Source organism: Lepidochelys olivacea, assembly GCF_965140295.1.
Source record: "Lepidochelys olivacea isolate rLepOli2 genome assembly, chromosome: 1".
In the NCBI taxonomy this organism is placed as follows: Eukaryota; Metazoa; Chordata; order Testudines; family Cheloniidae; genus Lepidochelys; species Lepidochelys olivacea.
Genome location: NC_140411.1, coordinates 345,219,938 through 345,238,725, shown reverse-complemented (window position 1 = coordinate 345,238,725; position 18,788 = coordinate 345,219,938). Strand labels below are relative to the sequence as shown.

Sequence of the window (18,788 nt, the reverse complement as noted above, 5' to 3'; positions counted from 1 at the left end):
AGGCAATGAGGCTGACGTAGTTGGCCTGAGGAGTCAAGGCAGTTTTATTATTTGTATCACTGTAGTGCCGATCTCCTGATTTTGGGGGCTTGACTCATGATTACTGTAGAGTGAACCTGGGTGGTGGAGGTCTTTTTTTCTGATCTAAGTTCTCAATAATGTTTTGGTTTACTTGGAAACTCTCTTGTTGGCCCCAGTGTAGCACTTGCAGGAATCCAAGGGTTTCAGAGCTCATTATACCAGCATCGTCATCACAAACTTCAATGGCAAAACTCCTCAGAGGGCTTGTTTACATGAGGGATATTTTGCACCAGTTTGAAACGGGGATACAGTGGATCAGCACCAGCTCTGATTAACTATATGATCTAATCGTAGATGCCAGGGTCATCTGATCCCATGACTCTCAACCTTTCCAGACTACTGTACCCCTTTCAGGAGTCTGATTTGACTTGTGCACCCTCAAGTTTCACCTCGCTTAAAAACTACTTGCTTCCAAAATCAGATATAAAATACAAAAGCGTCACAGCACACTCTTACTGACAAATTGCTGATTTTCTCATTTTTTTACCATGTAATTATCAAATAAATCAATTGGAATATAAATATTGTACTTACATTATCTGCATGAAATTTTAGTTTGTCCTGACTTCGCTAGTGCTTTCTATGTAGCCTGTTGTAAAACCAGGCAAATATCTAGATGAGTTGATGTACCCCCTGGAAGACCTCTGCGTACTCCCAGGAGTACACGTACCCCGGGTTGAGAATCACTGCTGAAGGCCAACCCAAAATTGTCTCTTCTGGCCTCAGACTCTGTGAAATTATGAGAGGTTGGCACCACTTTGTTTCCATGGGGGAAACCCCCCTAAAATGACAAGCCCTCACAAGGGTTTCAAGCCTGGGTCTCTTGTCTTTATGGAGCTGCAGTGAGAACAGGAGGCTCAGTAGGGACATGCTGGTCTGTTGGCCTGCATTCCCTGCTTTTCCGGTCCCAGCCTTTCCTCTGTCATTTCCTGAGTGGTGCAGTTTTAGGTAGACAGGGTTTTTATTCTGGGGTCCCTCGCTGTTTAGTTTAGCAGCCTGGGAATGGTGATGGGCTGGAATGGGGGGAAGCTTGATCAACTCCGAAATCGAACCACAGCACTGTAGAAGCTTTAAAAGAATTTCCTAAATGACATGGGGATTGAGATGTAGAATGGTGGGGTATATGTGTGTGTGTGTGTGTTTTCCTATTTAGCAATCACATGAAGAACTCTGTAGATGAGGCTACAAAAAAAACTCTTTGTAGATGAGGCTATTGATTTTTGCCTCTTCCCCACTTAATTTGACATTTTAAGTGCAGAATGCACATGGGAGTACTGGGGAAAGGCCCTGGAGTCACAGCACTGGACCTGGAAGTCCTGTATTTATCTATAGGGCAGCATCTGGGCAAGCTCCCATCACATTATCCCCCCCAGTGTCCATCAGCTCTGACCTGAGGTTCAGTCCTTGGTCATGCTGCTGAGGCTGCCATCAAGGGGGCCAGGTGAGACACTTCTTGCAACCCTTGTCCATCAGCATCTGAACTGAGACCCACAGGTTGACTGAATAGCTGTCTGAGGATGATCCTGTCCAGTCCCTTCCCACCTGGGACATGTCACAAGGCAGGGACCTGCCCCCAGCTTGCTAAAGCCTCACTGCCAGATCCACAGGCTCTTTCATGCAGTTTTATTGACCAAACTTAGGCTAGGTCAACAAAAAATCCAGTTCCTCAACTTGCCCCAGGCTACAGCTCCCAGGGCTTTCCCTGCCCTTCTGCACCCCCTCCCAGCGCACTCTGGCAGTCTTGCTACACCTGCATCCCCAGGGTGGGGAAGGGAACTCAGGCATTCCTGCTCTCTAGGGCTCCCACGGAGGAGGCAGTGAGAGCCACATGCTCCCCCTTTCTGTGCCCCTTTCCTGGCTGGCTCTCAGCGGGTCTCACCCAGGCTTTCCCTCCATCAGTCAGACAGAGTCTCTCTCTAAACCCAGGTGCCCTCTTTCAAAGCTCAGCTGGGGTCAGCTGACCAGTCACAGGTGCACCAGCCCTGCTCCCTTTTAAAGGGTCAGTGTCACCCTGTGACAGGCAGGATTTGAATCCACAACCAAAGAGTGAAGGGCTCCATTTTCCGTTAACAATCACCTGACTGTAGTGAAATCGGAGGAAGGTCAAGCTTGATATTAAAGAAAATTAAATTGCCTTTTTGGGGGGAGGGAGGGAGCCAGCTTTCCTAGGCGCAGAAAAGCCAAGCTAGGCACACCACCCCCAATATTTTGAAAATGTAAAAGCAGGATTACCTTTAAATGGCCTGGGCTGAGGTACCCCATCAGCCTAGTACACGAGCACCTCACAGTACTCCTGCAAGGCAGGGAAGCGCTATTCCCATTGGAGAAGCTGACCCAGAGGGATGAGTTGACTCACCCAAGGTCACACTGAGTTGTAGTGGAGCAGCGACTCCAACCCAGGGTTTCTAAGTCTAGGCTGCAGCCTTTAGCACTGGGCTGTCCTTCCTCCGCCTACAGCTGCTGTCCCTGCCCTCTGGGTGCTGGGTGGTTTTCATAGGACCTGTTTTTGCCACACTAAGCAGACTCTGTGTTAAGGGGACGCGGGAAGCTAGGAACACTTCTCCCACAGAGGGAAGTTGTCCAGAAGTACCAGAGAATTGGTGCGATGAGGGGAGACGTCTGGCTGAAGGTGTAAAGTCTATTTCTTTTGGAGCAGTGTTTGGCTCGGGGAATCAGTGATGGGCTTTTAGCTCTAGGTCAGTGGCCTGAATCAGTCCAGCTTGGGTGGTGACCAAAGTCCCTGCCGTCTGATAGGGGTTTGGTGGCGATAAAAATAGTTTGCACTTACACAGTGCTTTATAAACTCAAGGTGCTGCATAAACATGAACGCATCAGGTCACCCAGCATCCCTGAGCTATTATGATCCCCATTTTACACAGAGGGAAGCTAAAATACACTAAATTTGAGTTGCCCAGTGCCACACACAACTCATAAAGTGGAGTTCGTGGCTCCCGGCACCAGGCTCTGTCCACGCTGTGACCCTCTGTCAAACAAGCTGAGGGTCTAAGTCTACTTTAGGGCCCACATGTTCACCCAACAAAACCCACCATCACAAGCCAGCCCCTTGTTGCAGTTGCCGGGTGACAGAGACTAAAATCCCCAGCCCATCCTAGCAGAGACATCGCTGTTGACTGTAGACTCATAGGGCTGGAAGGGTCATTTAGTCTCACCCACTGCAAGGGGCTAGATTTAACCCTGATGTTGGTTTACAGTAGCTCACTGTGCTAAGGACTGTACGAACACGTGGCGAGAGACAGTCCAGGCTTCCCAAGAGCGTGTGGTGCAAACAGACAGGACAGACGCCGGGAGCAAGGAAGTATGCTTAACCCCATTTTGCAGATGGGAACTGAGGCACTGGGAGACAAAGTGACTTTCCTAAGCTCACAGGAGAAGTCAGTGGCAGGGCTGGGACCTGAAGCCCTCTGAGTGCCTGACTCACAAGGCCACCCTCTTGGAAGCGTCTCTTCTCTGTTTTCACATGTGGAGGTTGATTGGGGAGGGCTGGCCATGCGGCTGCTGCCTGTGGGTAAATGTCCCTTTTCATGATTGTGGACATCATTGGTTTAAATCATTCCCGCGGCGGCCTGGTGGCCTGGAGCATTCATCAACCTGTTGAAGGGGGTGGGCAAAAGGAAGGGAGACGGTCTCTGCAGCTGGTGCCCATTGAAATCTGACCCACTGAGAGCCCTTACCAGCTCTCCATCTGAACTGGGGCGATAAGAACAGGACGCTTCAGGATCGGAAGAATGCCCTGCCTTTATCTCTCCCTTGATTCAGACAGTCAGGGTTTATCAGGTGGGGCCTTCTGGGCACAAGCGTTGGACTTGTTCCTGTCTGATAGCAGAGACGACACCGCGTGTTTTATTGCCTTGATTTGATTGTCTCTGTGTCGCTCAAACACTAGCTCTAAACAGCTCTGACTCAAAAGTCAGGTCCGCATCAGTGAGTCCTTGTCGTGGGGTGGGGTGGGTAAACAGACCCCCCCCTACAGAAAGCAGGCCCCATTGCACTAAATCTGAATCCAAGCATGGTAGCTTCCTTTCCAGAGATGTTGTACTTCTCATTCTATCGGGTGCCAGGCCCTGTCTTTAATATTGTACAATGCAATAATTGGACAGATGAACTACTGTCTGTAAAGTGCTTTGACAGTGCTTGCTGTGTGTTGCCAAGTATCATTGCTTGGAGGACCTCACATGCTGTGATTTCTCTTTGGGGCAGAGTAGAAGAGGTGAGGGGATCAGTTCATTCTCCACCTCTTAATCGCCTCTCGTGAGGTCAGCCGCAAAGGGATTAATTAATGCCAATTAGTGAGTGGTTTTTTGTCATGTGGACACCTGCTTTTCTATGGGGTAAATGGCACTGGGTTATTGTCTGCGCTGTAACCCCATCGTTTGGCTTAGAGCCGTGATACTCAGGAACCAAAGTAGCGATCAACATTATCTCAAAGAGCCACAGCAAAATGACTGACCAGGTATTATTCTTTTATCAGCTACAATTGGTTATTAACATAGTGAAAGCATCCTGATTGGTTAATAGTTATATCACACCGTGTTTTAATGTCATGTGCTGCAAAGAGCCGCGGGAGACACATTAAAGAGCCACTTTCGGCTCCCGAGCCTCAGTCTGAGTGTCACTGGCTTAGAGTATGACTAATATAACTACTGTGACCAGTGTGCTAGCAGGTCCACAGGGGGCGCTGTGCTAGATATGCTGTCTTTCTACAATGCCATAAAACTGTGGTCCTGCCCACATGTGATCAGTAAATATCCTGACTCACGTTAGTCAGCAGTTGGAGCGCTTGCCCCGGTGCCCTGACCACATTCCAGTATGAGTAATTTATGTTCTGTCTAATTTCCCTTCCGGTTTCAATTGGAGATTATGTTCCTCCTCACTTCCCGGCACAGCTGCTGCCCAGCGGTGGCTGCCATTCAGTGGCAGGTGGAGTGGCTCTTTGTAAGTAATGTTTGCAAAGCACTGTGGGATCTTGCGTGATGAAAGGGAAAGAATTGAAGACTCTTGACTCCCACCCCCCTGTTCTAGGCTACGCTCCCTCCCCTGTAAATGCTGGGTTTCCAAATCCCATCTTCCCCTTAATGACGTCAACCCTTTGCTCTTATTTAAGCAGGAAAGGCTGCAAAGGAGAAACAGGCATTTCCAAAGGTCTGTTCAGCCCCAGTTTGTCTCTCCCCTCCCACTAACCGCACGACCTCATGCCCCTCGGTCTCCCATCAGGTCTCAAGAGAAGCAGGGGCTCTTGGCCAGCAACGCTGTGAGTGGGACTCCGCCTGCTTGACAGGCTGAGTGCGGTGTGTCGCCCACAATTTCCTAGGTTATTCTTCTGTGTTTCCTTTTCCCACTATTAATAGACTTGGAGCCAATCTGAGCTCTTTCGATGAGGTGACTGGGGGGAGGGAGAGTTACAGAGAGAGGAAATTTAAAGGGCTTGGATGGGGAAAGAACGTAGCAGCAGGAGCGAGGAGGAGAGGGGTGGCTTTAGATGGCATTAGGGGCGGGACGTTCCTTTTCTAGGCGCTTTGCTCTGGTGTGTTTTTCTTTTCTTTCCGTGCCCGGAGCAGGGGCCTACCTCTTCCCAGAGCAGGGGACCTGCCTCTTCCCTCGTCTGGAGGCGGGGGCCCTTTCCAAATAAATCCTGCCACAGTTTCTCCTCCTCCCCCTCCTCCCCCAGAGCTTCAGTTTTAAAACTCTGGGCCAGATCCTCAGTTGGTGTAAATTAGCATCACTCTGTTGACCTTAGTTTAGCTATGCCAATTTATACCAATCAATGATGTGGCCCTCTGTTGGGTTTGGATAAACGGAACAAGCCCTAACAACATGAAGCTCAGAGAAGCAGGTTCTTCATTGCCCAGCCGCTCGGATGGTCATTCGCACCACCGCCAAGTACGATCAGTTCAGAACAGGAGCGTTTCACATCCACTTTGTGCTGCCATGAATGACTACACAAGACACGGGGCAACAGAGAATCAGGCTCAGTCATCAGCGAGGACTGAACTTGGCACTTTCAGCATTGCAACCAGAGACCCACCTCATTTGCTGTGAGGGGGTAACTCCTGTAGCTAGCATTCGGTAAGAGACTCTTATCCACGCTAGGACTTCCCTCGAGGGAGACAAATGATCTCTCATGCACACTGATATGATCATGTTATGCTTTTATTCAGGGCACTTATTCCTCCCAGACTATTTAACCTCAAACTGCTGCGTGTGTGTGAATTTTTAATTGCCTTTTCAAAGCCTCCCATGCCACATGCCTTTTGCTTTCAGGATTTGGATTTGTCACAACTATTGTTAAGCTGCCATGACGATTCCACCTCCAAGATACTGTCTTCCAACAAACCTGGGGACTAACGGGGTATCTCTTAGTTTTCCCTGGCATGCTACAAGAGATGGAAGTCCAGTTAATGAGGTGTTACTAACCTCACCCTGATGCTATCACCCCGAAATGTCCAGTCTGGCCTCCTTAGCAGTGTCTGTGAAACAGCAGCAGGAGGACTGTTTAACCTGTTAGCATAGGAGCAGTGAGATGCGTCCTCGCTGGCAGTCCATTAGTTGAACTGACGGTGATAGGAGCTTCCTTGCCCCTGCTGGGCATCAGGATAACTTTCTCCAATAGATGGATGGCAAAAAGTAAATTAGAGCAAACATGGGTATGGACACACTGGCTTCCTACCAGTGGCAAAGACTCAGCCACTGGTTGGTCTTTCTAGCCAAGGCTTAGCCTAAGCTGCACTTTGCTGGCAACATGAGTGTATTGAAAATACATCCCAGGACGTGGTGTGTGTCAACTGAGATGGGGAGAAGTGACGGGGTTGAGGACTTCCTCTCCCCTGGAAGCTTAAGGACCTGCATACCATTAAGGGCATCTGCTCCATTCCAGCTGCCAAAAATTGCTCTTCAGAAGAATCTGCCTGAGGCCCAGAGATAAGTTGTCCTTGGACGGGGAGTGGGGTGGGGTGGGTTGGGCAGATGCCAGGGCTGAGCTGAGCTCCATCAGAGGTTTAAAAAAAAAATCACCCCCACCTTCTGATGAATTTTGGGGGGAGGGGTGTTTAACAAGGGGCTTCCCAAGGCTCCTCACCATCCCATGACTGCATCACAGGGTTTGTGCTGAAACAATGGCCTTTTGTCAGGGTTGACGGTCCCACCTAACAGATGCCTCTTATATAGATAGATCACTCCTGGGCGGGAGATCTCGTTCTCCGCTTCCTCTCTCTCTCTGTTATGCCTTTTGATATCAGCTGCAACAAAGGGTGTGGCGGGTGGGGGGGGGGAATTCCATTGCTTACATTCCAGCCCGTGTCCCTCTTGAGACTGCTGTCCCTGTGCGAGGGAGCCTGGATACGTAGGATGGGCAGGAGGAGTGAGAACTGCAGCTCTCATCCATCCAGGAAAAGTCACAGGTTGCAGATTTTTGTATCTGGGAATGAGTTAACGGAAGCTCCCCTCTGGGGAGGAACATGTGAGGGGGTGGAGGGTATGAAATGACTACAGCTGGAGGTGACATGGACACAGGCCATTTGCGATCCAGGCGGACACCTGATTGGCTCTGGCAGGGTCAACAACCACAGCTTTGGGGGAAATCAGATCCCCAACATATTCTTATTATTTAATATGTATGGCGATACCTAGAGGCCCCCAGCGGAGATCAGGACCTCATTGTGCTTGGCACTTCACATACGCGTAATCTCCCAGCCCCAAAATGCTGACAAGACAGGACGGACAGAAAGCTGGGATGGTAAATAGAGGTGGCACAGGGAGGTGAAGTGACTTGCCCAAGGACACTCAGCAGGTGAGCTGGGAACTCAGCCCAGGCCCTAATCCGTGCAAGGACGAGAGTGAGCAGGACTGATGGCTTGGAGGGTGGCGATGGTACTGGTGGGGAGGCTTTTAGTGAGACCCAAGCCAGCAAAATACCCGGGTGTGAGCCTAGTGTAAAGCCAATTGACTAAGGGGGCTGTCAATCAAGTAGAGACCTAAGGCGGGGACTTCCTTTCTCTCCATATCAAACCCCTGGTCTTCCAGCTGGGGGAGAGTCTGTCAGGGTATGTCTGTGTTTAGCGTTGGGCGTGCGATTCCTAGCTAGCATGCTAAAAATACATTGTATCCATGGCAGCGTGAGTAGGGCTAGCCACCCCCTATGTATTTGGCATGGCCAGCACCTTGCACCACCGCGGCTCCACTCCGCTTTCAGCATGTGTATGCCTACGTGAGCTGGGAATCACACCCCCAGCTTGAAAGTGTAGACGTACCCTACTCAGGCAGTTGGAAGCCTAGGTGCTGGAATGAGGGGTGCTGGGAGTGCTGCTGCACCCCCTGGCTTGACGTGGTTTCCATCATATACAGGGTTTACAGTTTGATTCAGTGGCTCTCAGCACCTCCCCTATACAAATTGTTCCAGCACCCCTGGTTGGCAGAGGAGAATGGCTACAGGAGACAGCTGCAGGAGCCATTGGTGAATGTATATTGTGCAAGGTATCCTGTCTGGTTTGCTGCTCGGTTGTTTTTTTTTTTTTTTTTTGTTAATTTAAATCAATTTTGGTGTTATTCTTTTGCCCACCCCTCTGAACTGGGTTTTTGTGGTTTTGAGCTGTCTCGCTGCTGCCCTCTGCCACAGATCCTCTCTGTAGACTCAGTCTTCAACTGGGTATTCTTGAAGATTGGGTTGGAGGTGACGTGGGAACAAAATGCAGAGGGGTGGCAAGAGGGAAAGAGCCTGCCTGGTATCAAGGGCAAGTCTCACGTGCTCCTCCATTGGCTTGTTACGTGTTTTTTCATGTGCCCCAGTCTAGGTGGTAATATGAAAGGGCTCAACGCGTGTCAAATTCAACAGGCTCTTCAGTAAGAACTATTTACAGAGATGCTGTGTCTGCACCTGGCATTCCAGCCATGTGCCCACAGACCGACTTCCTGGTGCCTCCTCCAAACTCTTCCCTCCTGCAATCTGTGCTCCTCCCTCCAAGTTCTATGCATTTTATGATACTTGTACCCTTTAGACTGGTTTCTTCACTTCTTTTCCTTACCTCGTCCTCAGCCTTCCCCTCTGCCACGCTGCTCCTTAGGGCATTTTCTGAAAATCCCACACAGTAAGCTGGTCCTATAGGGGCTGCCAGGGAAGTGCTGAGCGAGTGTTCTCAGCAGTGGGCAGGGGCTGGTTCCCGCACATTAGCTATTTACACACGTGTCCGCGCTGGACCTGGTGCATGGGAAGAGCAGGTGGAGGGGCGGGCTGGAGGGAAGGCAGGAAACCCTCCCTTTCGTTTTGTAACCATTTGGCCCTTTTGTGTTTTTTAGGAGGTGCAGCTGGACAAGAAGGCACGACTGCTGTTTCCACCACAAGTGCCCCGTCTGCCAATGCCACCTCCAAGGGCAGCCCACCCCCCACTGACGCAACAGGTGCCCCGACCCCCACTCACGCCCTGACCCCCACCAAAGCTGACACCTCACCCTCCACCGGCATCCTGCCTACTGCCTCGACTTCCACCAAGGCCCTGCCTGTTGCCAGTGCCCTGCCCCACCCCACCTCTGGTACACCAGGTGGTGCCGACGCCCCATCCTCCGCTGATGCTGGAACCTCGCCGGGCACCGGCACCCCGCCCCCCACCGGTGTCCCATCCCGCACTCATGCAAGCACTCTGACCCCTGCCGACACCAACACCCCGCCCACTGAAGTTAGTGCTCCCTCTGAGGGCACAGCAGCAGTGGTCAGCACCACTGCCGGCTCTGCAGAACCCCTCACTGTCCGTGCCCTGACTGTCCCAGTTGTCCATGTCCTCACCTCCGCAGCCGTCCCCAGCTCCGTGGCCACCCCAGCTGCTCCCATGGCTGTTGCCCCGAGCCCTACCATCACTGCTTACATCCCCAGCTCCGGAGACGCCACTGATCCGGCCGCCGTGTCTCCGTCGCAGAAGCTCCAAACACCAGAAACCGTTACAGGTATGAGCAGGACTGTGTGTAGGCTTTGGAGGCTGGGGGAATGCTGGCTGACTCCGGAATAGAAAATGGGTCATGGAGTCTTTCCAGGCTAGATTAGGTCCTGGGTTCGTGTCGAGTTCAGCTTGGCCATGGCTGCAGTCGCTGCCACCCAGCAGCCGTTCAGCGGCCTGCATGAGATCACCTGGTGTCTCGGAGTCCAATGGCCAGGGGTCCCTATCACAAAAGCCACCCTAGCAAGTGCCCCCCTTGTTGACAGCCTCAGCAAAAGAGGCTCAGGACCAAATGGAGCATAGAGGCCAAATTCCTCGCTTGTCCCTACCAGGGCCCCGTCTGTGCTTGTTTGAAAATGTAGCAAGTATGCCATGGAAACCAGCTTATGTATGACATGATGGAGAAGGGGAAGGCAGTGGAGGTATGCCAAGAAAGGGACAACATGGTCGACACAATGGACTAGGAAAACGATCGTTGAAGAAGCATTCTGGATACGAATGGGGCAAGGTTGTATTTTTCAAGGCCAGAATGAAGGACATTGCTCTAATCAAGATGAGAGCCTGGATGAGAATTTTAGTTGTGTGGATGGATAGAAAAAGCTGCATCTTAGAGAGGTTATACAGAAAGAACATAAGAACAGCCATACTGGGTTAGACCAAAGGTCCATCTAGCCCAGTATCCTGTCTTCCGACAGTGGCCAATGCCAGGTGCTTCAGAGGGAATGAACAGAACAGGTCATCATCAAGTGATCCATCCCCTGTCGCCCATTCCCAGCTGCTGACAAACAGAGGCTAGGGACACCATCCCTGCCCATCCTGGCTAATAGCCATTGATGGACCTATCCTCCATGAACTTACGTAGTTCTTTTTTGAAGAATCGGCATGCCGTAGACATCCTGGATGTGAGGACCTAGACAGAGATCTGAATCAAAGATGATGCCCAGGTTACAGGCCTGTGATCAAGAGAGGAGGTTACGAGGAGATTTTCCTTTTTTTTTTTGCAGGAGAGTTTAAGAGTTCTTTTAGCCATGCTGAGCTTAGGCTGAAAGCTAGACATCCACAGGGTGTCAGAGAGGCAGGCTGAGATTTGATTCTGAGTAGAAGGAGACAGGTCTGGAGTAGAGAGGTAGAGAGCATAGAGATGGTGGTTGAATTAGTGTTTACGGATGAAATTACCCAGGGATAAGGATAGAGGGAGAAGAGAAGAGGACCCAGGACAGAGCCTTGTGGATCCCTCATAGAAAGTCGGAGGGGGACACACTGAAGGAGTGATTAGAGAGAACCAGGAGAGGACAGAGTCATGAAAGCCAAGGGAGGACAAGATCTCAAGAAGAGCAGGACTGACTGTATCGAAGGCAGCTGACCGCTCCAGGAGGGTGAGGATGGAGCACTGACTGGTTCTGAGCTTTGGCTAAGAACAGGTCATTAGAGACTTTGTCAAGAGCGAGTTCAGTGGATTGCAAGGGGCAGAAGCCAGACTGGTGAGGGTCTGGGATGGAACGGAAGGAGAGGAACTCCAGACAGCAGCTGTGGACACTGCATTAAATGAGCTTCATGATGAAAGGGAGAAGGGAAATGGGGGGAGTAGTTGGAGCAGCAAGTGGGGACAGAGGTGGTGGGTTTTTAAAAAAAAAATGGAGAGGCCAAAGCATGTTTGTGTTGTGAGGAGAAGGAGTCGGAGGAGAGAGGTTAAGGAGAAGCATAAGGGAGGGGATGAGCCTAGACATGAGGGAGATCAGGAAATAAAGTGGGAGGAGGCCACTTGGGCAAGTGAAGGGGTTAGGGGAGGAGAACAGATGAGAAACTGCTGCGTCTGTGACAGGGGAGAAGGAGGAGAGTTGTAGGAGAGGAGGTGAGCTGAGGGGACGGGGAAGGTCACGATTTTTGTCAGTTTTCTCTTGGAAGAAATCAGCGAGATCCTTCTATAAGGGGGATTTATGGGAGGCATTCAGCTGGCACCCTCCCCCCATCACAGCCCCTGGCAGATCTCCTCAGAGAGTGGCTTTAACTTGGCATAAAGCAGGGCAGCCTTCAGGCCCCAGAGTGGTGAGGTTTCATCTCAAGGGAATATAACAATCTACAGCAAGTTTTTACATATCAGTATTCTCTAACCTGCCCCCCCACCCCTTTTATTTTAATAAACACCACTAAGGAATTCCTAGACAAAAAACTTCAGGATACAGGTAGGGCTGCCAATAAATGTCATGTAAAGTTTAGGCAAAAGCTTCCTTTTGCAGTTCACCGTTCATTGCTCCTCGTGGCGCCTGTCTGCTCTTCGCATTTTGGTCGGGCTTCGCTATAACTGATCAACGTCTTGTTTGTTTGTGTTCTGATGTCTAGTAAGGGGCTCAGGTGCTACTGCGGACAAGGAACATACCCCCCAGAATGGACATCAGTCAGTGAAACCTGTGGCATCTACGGAAAGTACTACCAAACATGGGAAAGTTGCAGTTCCAACCACACGGCAGTCGGGTGTTATATCACAGCCACCAGCCTCAAGCTCTGGAACTGTGATCTCTATTACAGCCAGCACATCACTGAGCCGCCACACTCCAACTCCTGGCAGGGAATCCAAGCCCACTGACTCCCTGCCCAAAAGTCAGGTAACAAGGGCCTGGGTGTAGGTGGGCGTGCCCAAAGCCAGCAGAAGAACAGGCTCAGTCCTCTTGGGCGGCCTAAGACTGTCAAGCCTTATGGCGCTGGAACATGCCAGGTTCAATATGTGTGATCAGGTCTCTCTCTGGTGGCTGGACCACAGAAAAGATACAAGCCCTACTACTGCTGCTGACAGCAAATAGAGACCCTCTTTCTGCTCAAGGAGCAGGGGCTTGTGTTTTATTCCCAAAACAGCGTATTCATTTGAAGTAGCACCCAATGTATGCATAGGTCAGGGGTTCCTTATGGCATGTGTCATTGCGTATGTATCTCTGTTGTCGTCAGGGGGTGATCTCTTGCAAGGGAAGTCTCTACAAACACATGAGCCCGCAAGACAGGAATGGACAGACCCCCCCCCCGCAGTGTATAGATTTGGAGATAGGGGCGAAGGAGGACTACTGTTGGGAAGCTATTCAGGAAAGACATCTCGTTTGCGGGGTGGGATGGGGAGTATAATGGAGGGCGCGAGGCCTGGATTCCCAAAGGTCCTTAGGCTTTGTGACACCGAGTGACTCGGTGCCGAGAAAATCACAGGAGGTAGGTGCCCAGGCTCTCTATACAATGAATGGGGACAGACAGGTGCCTTACACTGTAATTCACAAAAGCCAGCATGCAAGGCACGGAGCCGCCTAAGCTGGCCAATGGGAGATGCCAAGTGGGGGTGGGGAGAGCGGTGCTAAGCCCTGCCCCTGCATTGGAGCTAAGTCTGGGCTGCAGGGAGGTGCCTAGCTCCGCTTGTGAGTCCCAGCTGTGGGGTTAGCCATCTACGGTTTTTGCAAGAAGCCAAGCAACAGAGGGAAAGGTCCTACCTCCCTCACTACTCAGCCCAGTGGTTGGAGCACTCCCCTGGGATGTGGGAGACTCCCCCCCCCCATCCCAATTCAAGTCCCTCCTCTGCCTGAGTGGGAGAATGGGGGGGGGGTGTCTTCCACATCCCAGGTGAGTGCCACTAACTACTAGGCTACCAGATACACTGATGTAGGGCTTCCTCAATCTCTCCTGTTGCAGCTGTTATGTGGGAGCTCTTCTTTTTCTTCCCCTCCCTCCACTGAACTCACCTGATGGGCCCAGTCTGGTAGACGATCTCTGAGCACACCTCTCGGATTGGCCCCACAGATGACGTAGACGGCCAAGTTTAAGTGGGAGATAGAGGCCCAGGTACCTAGAGTGAGGCATCAGTGCCGAGGCCCAGAGGCAGGAACATAGGCATGGCGGCAATTTTTAAGGCAAACACAGGTGCTGAGGGAGTTTTAGCATCTCCTGGGTTCAGCGGCAGTTTTGAGGGTTGCCGTGGAGCCAAAACTGGGACTTGGGTTTCTAAATCTGGGGTTTAGGCACCCGGGTACTTTTGTGAATCCAGCCCTGACTGACTTGGAGAGGAATTAGATTGTTATGGCTTTGGACAGAGGCCATATCTGGTCATTTTGTTTGCTCTAGAAATTGGGCATGCTATAAACAACAACAGAAATTAGATGATGAGGCTAGGATGTGAGCACAGGAGAGGGGGCCGTGATAACAGGAAGCAGGGAGAGGGAAACGTTTTGGGGGGTTTGTTTTCACAATGGGTGGGCATGCATCATGGCTGACTCCCATAAATCACGTGACGGAGTGTCGGACTCGAACCACTTATTGGCAGGAACACGTTGGTGAGACCCAGATCTCTCCACCTGACCCCTTGCTCTAGGTCCTAAGCCCGTTTTGGCACATATGCTAGCAAATACAGGTCAGACGACAGTTTCCTGGTTAGAAGTGCCCAGACTGTTCAGGACACTTACCTATAAAGGGTTGGGAGATGGGCCCCGTAGACCTGCCAGGCCTTTGCCATCTCTGCCCCTTGATTCATATTCATGGCTTCTAAGGCCAGAAGGGACCATTAGGTCATCTAGTCTGACCTGCCTAACACAGGCTATAGAACTGATTGAAGTGTTTGCAACCCTGTGTCTCTGATCAGTCTGCTGCATCAACGACCAGCTGTCCTTCCACCACGCAGAAATGACTTGGGTTGTTTTGTTTTTTTTTCAGTTCATTTGTGAGAACCAGAACTTGTCCAGCGACTCAGCAATCATTCTAACCCTGAACCAGCCTATACGCTGTGTGAGTACCCCCCCTTTACACACAACACCCCGTTGTCCTTGGCTACAACAGCAACTTCCCTGCAGCTTTTAACCCCAGGGATCTCAAAGCGCTTGACAAGCTGTAGGCACAGGAATGATTTCACCAGCTACTGAAATGCAATCACTTCTGGGGTGGAAAATGGCAACTGCTTAACAGTACACAGCAATACTTCCCAATAAGGCAAGAGACCATATCCAGTTGAAACTGGTGCAGGAGTTAAAGATAGGCAGACTATAATCAGCAGAGTAGGAAGATGGTCAGAAAACAAGCATTAACCAACCCAAGTTGGTTGGGGAAAGTGCAGATGGAGCTTTAAAGACCAGGGTGAAATCCTGCCTCTGTTAAAGTCTGTTGGAGTTTTGCCATTAACTTGGTTGGGTCCAGAATTTCATCCCAGAAGCGGTCAGGACCTTGGATTTATATCTCATCTACGAGATGATACTTCCAGGGGCGCATTGCCCTCCAATAGCATGCTGGGGAGCTCGCTCAATATTGAGTGAACAGTGCCCCCCCCCACCCCCCCGACTCACCAGCACCATTCAGCGCAGCAGCTAGGTGGTTTGTTGGTTGGTTTTTGAAGATCTCCCATCCAAGTACTAGCACAGACAGACCTTGCTTATTTTATGAGACCTAGCAACGTCACGGCAGAAGGTAGCATGACTGCTCGTCTTACAGCAAATGACCTGCAATCTGGGACTCACTATATTAAGGTCCAAAAAGCCCTGTTAGACCAAGGGTCCAGGCACAGTGTTACAGTCCTGTATCTTGCAGACAGTTAGAACTAGGCCCACATGCCTTACAGCTCTGGAAAACTGGGGTTCCAGCAGGAAATGAGATTCATTTCTGGCCATGGCAGGTTGTGAGGGTGGACCAGTAAACCACACCATTCAGATTACCTTCTCGCTCCCTCTCCCTCCACTTCAGTTCTGACATGATTTTAACAGCTAATTTCTGAGAAAACCCTAGAGGGAGAGAGAAAAGTCCCTATTCTCTTCTTGCTTGTACTGGGGAAGATCAGGAGCAACTCCACTAAAGTGAGTGGAGTTACCAGCTGTAAAACTGGTTTAGGTTGAAAGGAGAACCCGGCACTTACCTTTTCTACCAAAAGTACTCGGACTCTTTCTTAATGTGTCCCACACCACAACTCAGGGACCCCTCACTTGTCATTCACTGTCACATAACATCCTAGTGGCTACCACAGCAGTTGCTTATCTGGGAAAGTATTTAGTTTATTTCTCGCTGTCTGTAATATGATGTAGCACCCTGGAAATGAGGAGGAGGAGCCAGCATTATGCGACCAGCCAACTTGCCACAGAACACTAGCAGCTGCTTCAGATTTGGAGCACAGTTCAGATTCGGAGTTGCTCTCGGACAGTATAAAGCTCTAGTTTCTGGCGCCGGTGGTTCTCATGATAGTATAAATACCGAGTCAGAGGGGGTCAGGACTTCTGGGTCCTTTTCGTGGCTCTCCCTGCGTGGCCTCAGAGCGGTCAGTTAAACTTCCTGTTACCTGTAAAATGGAATAATCCTAACTTCACTGGAATGCAGGGAGATGCAATTCCCGAATGTCTGTAAAATGCATTGAGATCCTCTGATGAAAGAGTCTGTTGTGCAGTACACATCGTCATTCATACAGATCATGGCAGTTCTGAAGCTGCCAGGACCAGGAAGCAGACCTTCCCCCTTCTGTTTGTCAGCCTGTTAATCCCTGTCTGTCACTCGTGTGTGTATGGGGGGGGGGCGGGGGGGGAGTGCTTGGTTTGAGAGGTGAAGATGTTCCCGGTTGGGTCCAGCTTGAACCCCTGGCTCTGGGGATGGATGTTAGGGATGGACCCGGAAGTAGTTTTGAAAGTACAGTCAATCCCCTTTCCTACCATGTAGGCTTAAAAAACATACATAAACGAGAGCCTGAAAATGGCAGGGACTCTGTGAGTGGCAGCCCTGCACATTTCTGAGATGCAGGGCCTCTGAGCCACTTCTGGCCTCTCAAGCAATACAATAGCTTGATGGCTGGCCAGTGGGCCCCTTGAAAGCACTCTTGTGGGGTTGGTGCAAGCTTGCACCTAAATTGCAGCCTGAGAGGCAACATCTGAGATGGGAAATGACTCGCTGCTGCCACCACCTGGTCATCAGTCACCCCTTCTCTTTCTTGCCACTACTGGGGGGAAATTAGCTCCTTAAATGGATACTATCAGACTAAAAACCCCATCTGGGTCTTTATCTGTGTTGCTAATAACACCCTCTGATGATTTAATTGCTTAGGGTTCCAAAAAGCATTCGGCATTAACATGGATAATATGGATAAAGCATCCATAGTTAAACAGGATTTAAAATAACAATACATGTCTGGAAGGGATAAACTCTCATGCTTCAGGCCATAAGCCAGCCTCTCACTGCGGAGGTCAGGAGGAAACTTCTCTGGGTAGGTTAGTCCAGAACTGCCCACTTTAGTGTTTCTTGCACCTTCCTCTGAAACAACTTGTATTGGCCACTGCCAGAGACAGTATCCTGGATTGGATGGACCTCAGGGCTGATCCAGTCTGGCTCTTCCTACCTTCCTCTTTACTTTTCCCCACTGGTATATTTCACTTGGACTGGAGGATGAAGATACACTGGCCTGTTTTGCTGGTGTTTCTAGTTAGTTTCACTTCCATGTTGTCAGTCAGTAGCACTAGACAGGTTTGCAAACTGCAGGGGGCTGTTTAACATAGTTTGCCAGACTGAATCAGAACCAAGGTCCATCTGCTTCAGTATCCTGTCTGACGCTGGCCAGATCCATGTGCTGCAGTGGAAGCTGTAAGAACTCTGCTGTAGGCAGATGTGGGATAATCTGTTCCCCAGGTTAGGTCCCATCCCAATCTCTGTTAAATCTCTAAATCTTTAAATCCAGACCAAAAATAACCTCTAGTTTTCAACCACCCTGTGTACATATTCATTCATGAAAATGTTTCTCCTGTATTTTATTTACAAACTCTAAAATTTGCACCTAAACTGGCTGTCACTTTTTTTAATCTTGTTTGTCTAACACGCTGGCTGTAGCCAGGGATTCTCTTCTCCCTGCAGCAGACCCTAGCGACTGTAAGAACTTGTTGCTTCGTACAGCTCAAGGAGTAAGTTCCTCCTTTAGCCTAAGTGGCAGGGTTGGTGCTTTGGTGCTGACAGTCCCAGGGCTTGATCCCTGCTGAGACCCTGTGGTGTCTGTCTGTATATACATCTTTGTTACAAAATCACACCCTAGATAGGGACGTGAACTCCCATCGACCTCAGATGTTCAGAAGAGGTGTGTGTGCAGAGAAGGGACACTAGCTTAGTGTGTGTGAGTGTGACTGTAGCAGCCTGCTACTCACAGCTAAAGGAGTTTAGCGGCAGGGACTTGGACTTAGTCCTCTCCTGATGATGGTGTCTGTCTCTACACAGCCAACCTCCCCAACCCTCCCCTCTGGCTCATTTCCGGGTAGTCGGCATGTGAACATCATAGGTTAGCTTCGTCCACATCTCCTGTGTGCTTATGGGACCTGCACTTTCGCACTGTCTGGCAGGCTCATCAGGAAGTCTGCAACTCCAATTTCTTAGAGACATGGCAATTATCTGAAATGTTAATACGATGCGCTAATTAAATATTTAAGCAGCTGCAGTAAGATCTTGATTATGCATCCCACAAGCATTGGAAGGTGCCTGCCTCACCAGCTCCTGGAACGCCTCCTGCTCCGCTGCCTTTAACGCCCTATGACAGGAACTCCTGAAAATCAGAACGATTTGTATGTCTCCCAAGCTAAGCAGATAACTGAGAACCTGCAGCATCTGCTTCCCCCTTCTGATGATCTGATAAACAAGTTTCTAGCCAAACCTTTGACAGTCAGGTGAAAGAATCTCGTGCACTTTGTAACACAAGGGAAAGCGGCAAACCAAGAGCTACCAACGAGGACTGTTTCGTTCCAGAATTGATTCAAATGTGTATCACAGGCCCCAGCCCAAATTGGGGTTCCAGGGTGCTATGCG

General features: G+C 50.3%; 1 protein-coding gene across 1 annotated transcript in view; it reads left to right on the top strand.

Annotated features, from left to right (window-relative positions):
* PODXL (podocalyxin like) overlaps window positions 1-18,788 on the top strand; it is a 91,861-nt gene that overhangs the window by 46,005 nt on the left and 27,068 nt on the right. Inside the window, exons 4-6 of the mRNA XM_084617688.1 lie at window positions 9,388-10,029; window positions 12,360-12,622; window positions 14,697-14,768. Of these exons, the coding sequence (XP_084473814.1) occupies window positions 9,388-10,029; window positions 12,360-12,622; window positions 14,697-14,768 (977 nt within the window). The remainder of the gene's footprint in view (window positions 1-9,387; window positions 10,030-12,359; window positions 12,623-14,696; window positions 14,769-18,788) is intronic.